General features: G+C 38.9%; 1 protein-coding gene across 1 annotated transcript; it reads left to right on the forward strand.

The window, feature by feature from the left end:
* Positions 1-2,078: 2,078 nt before the first annotated feature.
* LOC148032632 (uncharacterized) lies at positions 2,079-5,655 on the forward strand. The gene is made up of 2 exons (XM_087683250.1): positions 2,079-2,744; positions 3,134-5,655. Exon 2 carries the CDS (start codon positions 3,178-3,180, stop codon positions 5,002-5,004), a length of 1,827 nt encoding a protein of 608 aa, XP_087539376.1. The 5' UTR covers positions 2,079-2,744; positions 3,134-3,177; the 3' UTR covers positions 5,005-5,655.
* The last annotated feature ends 3,375 nt before the right edge of the window (positions 5,656-9,030 follow it).

Below are 9,030 nucleotides of genomic sequence, written 5' to 3' on the forward strand. Positions count from 1 at the left end.
TATGTGTGTGTGAGACAGAGAGACAGGGTGCTTAGAGAAAATTGAGAGAGAGAGAGTGAGTGAGAGTGAGTCGGAGAGAGAAAGAGAGAGAAATAAATCATATTGGAAATGGAGAGGGGAAATAGGAGGGAGAAAGATGAAAAATGGATTATTGAGTGAAGTTGTTGTGCGATAGCACGAAGCTGCCTAGCATTCCGTGCGCGCGAAGCGCACATGAAATGCTAGTTTGGTTGATTGAACTCCATTACCTTTATTATGCTTAATAAAAGCTTTGGTGGAGTATTAATGTCTATTAGTATGTATATGCAACTCTTTATATAAAGTGGAGCCAAGTTTTGAATTACAAGAGTTCTAAGAACATCCAAGTAGAGGTCATGAACCCAAATTTTAAATCAATATCTCACTAATCAATGTTTTAAGAGACAATTATCATTTGAACTCCTCCCTTAATGTTTAATATGAGTTAGTCACTCATGAAGGCATCCTTCCAACTCTAATTTTATTTGAAAGGCAACTTGGCCCTTACAACTTTTCTTTACTCTATAGAGATGTGAGCTAAGACATTTTGGCATATTTACACGAGTTTTCAATGTAAGACATGGTTAAAATTACACAAAGGATTGTTTGTTATGTAAATGTCTCAAATGTTACCGTGATTAACTCTTGCTCCAAAATCGGGTGAGCTTGGCTTGGTAACAATAACTTTTCCCCCAATAAATAGAACCAAATGTCACATGATATTAATGTATCACATTACATAAAACCAATGCCTTGCAATCATGAAGTTGGCCGTGTCTAGATCCACTACCTCCTAGGAACAAATGGGTCATGGGTAAAGGTGAAATAGGAATCCATTCTATTAAGATTGAAAAGGTGTGCATTTTTAATTTAAACCTAGATTCCAATACCATGCTCATTCATCCACAACAAAGTTGCGAGCATAAGACAACAAGTGGCAACTACCTCATCCTTTTAAGCTAGACTACGTTGTCAACCATACCTTCATTCTCTATTTTGTTAGAGGCCTTCTTTAGCGTTACAAATCAAGTAATGCTTAGCTACTTTGGATATATAGGTTTCTTGTCTACCTTTTAAGAGATAAACACATTATGGAAGGCACTTCAATCTCTATATACATATACAATATTAGGAAAAGGTAAAGCATGTGAATCACTAATAAAACATGTGATTCATTGATTGAGCTCGAAACGTGCTATTGCCTTAAACAAGTGTAGGTAGGATTTGCATTTCATGCATGATGTTTGGATGCTAAAGAAACAAGATATAGAAAAAAGACCGTTTGCTTTATCCAAAACTTTAGTATATTCTCTCAATGCCTCCTCACTAAAAAGAACTTGAGTTAATGTGTAAGTAATTTATCCAAAACTTTAGTATATTTTCTTAATGCTTCCTCACTAAAAAGAATTTGAGTTAATGTGCAAGTAATTTAACTTAGAATTAGGGAGCATTCCCTTAGCACTATTAGAGTAAGTAATATAAGAGCGAATTCACACGAGTTGCAATCTTTGTTGTGGCTTTTAATAAGTACTGCTCATTTTCTTGAGACTTAGTCATGGCATTCAATTTCAAATGATTGTGAGGATAACAAATAGTTTGTAGGGTTTTATCGAACAACTTGTTATGAAGACCACTAATTTATTGCACACATTAATATCAATTAATCGATGAACCAAATAAGATTGGCTAAACAACATTGGACAATGAAGAAGTAAGAATGGAGCTAGAGTTGAAAATTCTTTCTTCCCTTTATAATGTGGCCATTTTGAGTTCAAAACCTATGAGAGTGAGTGGGTTTGCATGGTGTCTGACCCTTAGGGATGCAGAGATTGGGATGAAGTTCAATCAGAAATGGAGTTTTCTTGAGGTTAGCCTTCTCGAAAGGGTCCTCTACTTTCAACATGTGGACTTGAAAAAATTTTCAATCAACGAGACAATGTATGTGTTGAGCCCAACGAGCATGCCAGGCCTTAAGGGAAAGGTGCATTGAAGACATGTTGTGACACAAATATATAGACGGTACACCCATTGAGAGGTATGAATGTGGTATGACATGTTGTTTACACTTGACCTAATTGCAATTTGGGCTTTTTGACCTTTGAAACCTCGCCCCAAATGGGAAGGCGTTAGGAGGATTTGTGAGAAGTACAGAGAGCTCTTTTCACACGGGTCGCGGAACGACAGAGGGACTCCCCACCCCCCGGGGGGCCCCCTGTTTTGTTTCTTTGTTCTCATGCTGCCTGCTTCTCTTACTTTCATCCTCGAAGGCCAAATATTATGCAAAGCAACCAAAAGGGTAGACAAGACCGAAAGCGGAGTCAAGCACGCGCTTGAACTTGCGCCGTGCCTCTGATCCTGCTGCGTTCGCCTGCTCCTGCCTCTTTCCCCGAACAACCCCCTCCATTGACCGCCTAACCTGCACCTTCCATGCCGCTCCCTCATCTCCACCATCGAACGTTCCCATATCTACTATCCTTCTCCATCGGCCTGCACATTGCAATCTCCCGATCTTGCTATCCAGAAGGAGGGACTAAACTTGTCAGACAGAGCGAGATACCTGGAGTTTGCACGCCTTAACTTCTTAGAACTGAATACTATGAGAACTAGACTACTTTTGCATTAAATGACCTGAGTAGCATCAGGATCTGCAGGAATTATTCGGCGCTCCTGCTCTATTACGGCAACGATCGTTTCTGTGACAGTATGCGACATGTTTCTCCCTCCCGGTACGTCTTTTGTCAATGTTTTGTCATTCATATGGCAATTTGAGGGATTGCATTTGCCTTTGACAGTCGTAGGTATTGAATTCTCAGTCTAGGAGGTAGGGCGTCCCTTAGGCTACTTTACGAGTTAAGGATCTCCATTGTTAGTTCTGCGCTGATAAATGCTCCAGCTCTTTTCCTGACTCTTATGCATTTAGTCTTAAAGCGAAACTTAGGACAATTGGCAGCGTTTTCTTTGTCAATATGGTATTAACGATCGTAGAACTGCAACGACCTTGTTTTTGTTTTTCTTTTTCCACTTGGCTCGTTTCAATGCAATATGTTCTGGATGTGCTTATGCGTTCAGCTTCCATTTTTGGGGCTAATTATCAAGACATCATTTACTTGTCTAGGTTTTGACTCGAAGGACCATTGATATGCTTCCCATTACATTCCCATGGAGAAGGCTTTTCTAGCAGAGAAGAATTTCGAAGAAATGTTATTCCAGCCTATGAAGCTCATTGATGAAATTAATGGTGCCATAAACGAGGCAGATTCATACGAGCAAGAATGCCTAGAGCTACATCTCCAGATTGCTAAGCTTGCACAGTCACTACGCTCCATTGTAAGTTTGGTAAAGAGTGGCAATGAACGTTTCTGTGAGAGTCCAACCAAGAAAATCATAGACGATGTCTCCAAAACATTGCAAAGATGCCACACGCTTGTGAAAAAGTGCAAAACAGGCAGTATTTTGGGGAGACTGATGAACATAAATTCTGCAGCAGATTTTCGCAAGGCTATGAATGCGTTGAAGGACACCTTAGCAAACGTTGATTGGCTGTATAATGTTGCTACAGATGATGACCCTGCTGGTGTTCATGGACTAGTTCCAATTGCTACTGCTTATCCAAATCTTTCTATGGTTTGGGCCCTGATATCAACGCTTCAAGGAGGTACACCTGAGCTTAAAGAAGGAGCTGCAAGTTACCTTGCTTCTTTGGTTTCTAGTAGTGAGCAATGTGGTCAGTTCATTCTGCAAGAAGGCGGAGTTCCTCAACTGCTAAGATTGTTTAAAGATGGTACTTTTGAAAGCCAGGTCATGGCTGCTACTGCCCTAGGCAATCTAGCTATTGATTCACAGCGAGTGCAGTCTATGGCAAAGGATGGTGTTGTTTCTGCGTTTGTTCAAGTACTTGAGTGTGGTGAGATGAAGGTGCAGGCTAAAATTGCCTGGGCAATGGCTGAAATGATGTATTTGGATCCACAGATTAAGGTGGACTTTGGCTCAGCAAATGCCATCAACTATTTGGTTACACTTATGCGTGAATCAATGGAAGATCTGTTCCCTTCAGTTCCCCCATTGAGAACAGCATCCTTAGATGTAAAGGACAGTTTACCTGCACATAGTAGGAGTTCAAGTGATTCACCTTATTCTAAACCTGTGATGCGTGATATGTACCATAGAGAGAGAGAAAAACAACCTGTTGAAGTTAAGAATGATTTAAAGGTGCAGGTCACAAAGGCCCTTTGCCTTTTGGCTGAAGATAACGTTCATAACAGCAGGAAGATTGCATTAACAAAGGCAGTGCTGTGTTTTGCAAAGCTGGTTGAAAAGGAGCAAGGGGAGGTTCAGAGACATGCACTTACAGCAATTCTGAACCTTGCCAAAGTAGCAGAAGTAGATGGAGATCTCAGAAAGTCTGCATTTAAGCCATCATCTGCTGCAGCCAAGGCAGTGGTGGATCAACTTTGTAGAATTCTCAATGGCCAAGAGGAAGATCCAGATCTTCAAGTAGATTGTGCAACAGCTCTTGGATGTCTTGCAAGGACATTCTCAGCTAAATCAAATGACATAATCAAATGCCTAGTCATGAAACTTTCCTTCAGTGATAAAGCTCATTTTCCTCTTGTAGCAGAAACACTTAATACTCTGCTGAAGTTTGTTGACAAGGACAACTACTTGCATCGGGCACACTCTCAAACTATTGTGGAGGTTCCAGGCCTTCCTTATGTGGTGCAGCTAGCTGTACTGGACGTTGAAAAGACTGTGCAACTGCCTGCTATTTACCTTCTCTCACAATTGGCTTTGAATGTGGGACAAAATTTAGGTGATGCCTTTGAAGAGTCGGCTGCATTGAGTATACTGAAGTTTGTGGCAGCTTCCTTTGCAAACATGCAACGGTACGCTCAACCCCACGTGGAAGAAACTCTTTCCAGAGCCATTCATCACCTCGAGTTCTGCCAGACTCCAGGGGATGTCCTTATATACATGCCAAAGAACTAATAGGCTGAATCTTTTTCTCCATTTGTTTCCATCCTGCTGCCTGCATTCTCCTATGGAAATAAAGGTGGCAGGGTGTTTTTAAAGTGAAGTCATATTTGGCCTAGATAAAGTCCAAGACATGATATGAGGGTGCATTTGAGGCAGTATGACGAGAACTTCGAGGTTGGGGGAACTGTGACATCACAGAAGTGTGTGAAAAGAGAGAGAGAGAGAGAGAGAGAGGCTGTTATCCATCTTTGGATCAAGTGTCATATTGCGCAAGAGGGGAGGCTTTCTTATGCCATCCTTTGCCTACGGTTTTGTGCAAAAGCTTGATCCTCATCCTTGTGTTTGAACCATGGACTAAAGCATTGATATCTGAGTCCCATGCAAATCCTAGCAACGATCTTTTGAAGTAGCTTGCTGGATTTTAAGAGCGGAGCTACTGTTAGTCCAGATATACTATAACTACTTATTAATTAGAAAGAGGATTTGAAGTGGAGGTTCGACAAAGGGTACCAATTTTTCAACTATCCAGTAGAATTTCATCCTTTTCAAACTCATTTCAATGTGTAGATGACCTTATGTCCATATTGTTCTCTCTTTTTTCTCGAGCTCAGAACTCTTTAGTTCAGCGTATGGATCTCTCTCTCTCTCTGCAATTTTCGTGGAAAATTTTCGCTTTTTTCTCCGTCTACATGTCCTCGTGGAAAAATTCCACTTTTTGTCTTCGTCTACATGTCTTCGTGGAATATAGGGGTTGAATTCTAGACCTTCTATTCACCCTACCAATTGAGGTAGGGGTTTTTTGGCCTTGAATGCGCTCTCTCTCTCACACACACACACACACACATATCCCCCCGGCATTATTCTCAGTAAGTCCTCCCTATTACAAAGTTTAGTGATACATATTACACACTGCCTCTTTTATTAAAGTATTGTTCCGTTTCCATTCATCTAGGCAGGTCTTTGTAACTCTTTTAGCACCTTATCAACCTATTTATTAGCACCACATACATCCATGCACATACATAGATAGATCTATATTTAGACATGCATAATTGTATAAAAATATATAATCACTAGCGTTCTACGCGTTTCACTAGGTCGCTTCACAGTAGCTTTGCTACTTCTATTTCGCTCAACAATCAATTTCTCATCTTTCTTTTTGTTTTTTTTTTCTTTTCTTTACCTTCTCTCTCTTTCCTCAAATTCCTTGTCTAACTCTCTCTCTCTCTCTCTCTACCTTTTATTTTATTCTTTTTCCTTTGGTTCTCTTTATCTCTCTTCTTTTTTTTTTCTACCTGTTTTTTCTCTCTCCCCCCTTTTTATTCCCCCTCCTCTTTCATTTCTTTTTATTCTTTTTTCCTTTTCTTTTTTTTCTTCTCTCCATTCCCTTTTTAAATGTTTTCTTTTCTCTCTCTCTCTTCTTTTTTTCTCTCTTCTCTTTTTCTTCTCTTTTCTCTAATTTTCTCTTTTTAAATTTTATATTCTCTCTCTCTCTCTCTCTCTCTCTCTCTCTCTCTATCATCATCACCTTCTTCTTTTTGTTCTTTCCCTTTTTTTTCTCTCCTCGGTTTCTCTTAAAATATGTAAATTTTATCTTTTCCCTACATATAATTCTCTGTGTTTATATTCTCTTTTCTCCACTCTCTCTCTCTCTTTCTCTCCTTTTTTCTTATTTTTTCTTTTTTTTCTCTTTTAAATTTTATATTTCCTCTATAATTCTCTCTTCTTTTTTTCTTTTTCTTTCACTTTTATTTTTCCTCTAGTCTTTCTTAAAGTATATAAATTTTATCTTTTTTTAATATAATTTTTTATTTATGTTCATATTCTCTCTTTTTTTCTTTTCTCTTTTCTTTTATTCTCTTCATTCTCATTTTTTCTCATTCTCATTCTCTTAATTTTTTTTTCTCTCTTTTAAATTTTATCTTCTCTCTTGCTCTCTCTCTTTTTTTCCTATCTAAAAAAATATTTAAATTTAAAAAAAAATTCTCTTTTTTCCGTCTCTTTTCATCTTTTTCTTTTTTCTCTTCTTTTTCTTCTCTCTCTCTCTCTCTCTCTCTCTCTCTCTCTTTTTCTCTCTTCATTTTCTCTTTAAATTTTTTCTTTTCTTTTTTTAAATTCTATATTTCATCTCTATAATTTTCTCTATATGTTTAAATTCTCTCTTTTTTTTCTATTTCCTTTTCTTCTCTCCTTACATTTTCTCTCTATCTTTTTCTATTTTCTTATTCCTCTCTCTTCTCTTTCATGATATCTAGATTGATTCGCAGCAAGGCCTCAATTCCACATGACATTGTGCGAGCAGAGCTTGCCACACCGCCCATGCTAGTCGAGGCATTATTTCAGACAGTTTGCTTCCTACACAGATTTTAAGATATGGACAGAGATCGCATTGCATACAAAGCATATATGGCATCTCAAGAGATGGCTCGAGCGGGGGATATCACATCATGGTATGCACAGACTAGAGCTTAGTTTGACAGACATGGGCTGGACATTGATAGACTCCCACCTCTTCTATATGATACTCAGGCTCCTACTTACACCCTCTCTCTCTCTGAGAGGAACAGAGTCATCAGACAAGAGATATGGCATATTTATATACAGAGGATATGTATCAGCCCTGCACAGCCACTGCCATCGAAGATGGCATATTATTATACACAGTTCTTGGGCATATCAGAGTAGGGATTCATAGAGATTCCGAGATATATGCAGATCTATATGCCACATCGATTGAGAGTTCTTATTGGACAGCTTAGGGTATCATCACATCAGCTTATGATTGAGAGTGGCAGAGCCAGTGGCATCCCACGGGAGGAGAGGATATGTCCTCTTTGCAGATCAGAGATGGAGAGTGAGGAGCATTTTGTTCTCAGATGTCCGGCATACTCAGAGTTAAGATCTAGATACACATTGAGCAGCTTACTTCAGGGATGTATGACTGATATGGATCAGAGATCATTTGACCGTTTTCTGGGAGAGGCATGGCACATCAGAGAGCAGAGCACACAGCGGGTCCCAGTCAAAGAGAGGCCCACCCAGACGACTATTACACAGTTCTTTCAGACAGACAGAGTGAGAGCTATTGTACCAGCCTCCAGTCAGACCTCCGGGCTCACACTACAACAGGCTGAGGGCCAGCGTACCCGACGCCACACGAGGATCCGTGGGTTTCGGACCCCACAGCCACACCGACAGGAGATCCGGAGGATTTTTTTATCTACATCGACAACAGACTGAGATCCGACGATACTCGACACATTGGATCTCAGATCTCCAGTTTGCTCTTTCTCCACCGCCGATGTACCACATCCTGCATCCAGAAGAGATCACCTGCTATTAGCGACTTCGACGACTACTACTATATCCCAGGATAGTATATCTCCTTGCATCTGTTACATATATACATCGCACCACTTTATCACAGTCGACATTTGTTCCCCTATCACAGCCGACATTTATTCCCCTTTTGTAGCCATTATCTGGAATACCAGAGCTACATACGCACATACACATACACGACACTTATCACACTCACAGCACCGTATTTTTAGTTTTCAGTTTTTAGCTTTTCATTCAACACTTTTATTTTTGGATAACTGGACCTCATCAGTTGTATCACAGTTTGTCTCATAGGCTAGTTTTGGTCTTTAGAAGACGTTAATATAACTTTCTTTCTTTCAAGTTTTTTTTCTAAATATTTTTATTCTATATTTTTTTATTTTTTCTCTTTTAAATTATATATTTTCTCTTTGTCTCTTTCTCTCTCTAAGTCAAAAACTATATAAAAAATGTTTAATTAAAAAAGAGTATTCTCTTTTCTCTTTCCCTCCTCTCTCCATCTTTTTTTCTTTCTTCTTTTTCTTTTTAATCTCTCATTTTTTTCTTCTATCTCCCTCTCAAAGTGTGTAAAAAACTATATCTAAAAAAGTTAAATTGAAAAATAAAAAATATTTAATTAAAAAAGTTTAATCTAACTTTGTGAGAGAGAGAGAGAAGGAAGGGAGAGAAGAAAAAAAAATTATTTAAAAAGTACTA

Source organism: Lygodium microphyllum, chromosome 8 (genome assembly GCF_053477565.2).
Source record: "Lygodium microphyllum isolate KBCC chromosome 8, Lygodium_microphyllum_v1.1.10, whole genome shotgun sequence".
Taxonomy (NCBI): Eukaryota; Viridiplantae; Streptophyta; class Polypodiopsida; order Schizaeales; family Lygodiaceae; genus Lygodium; species Lygodium microphyllum.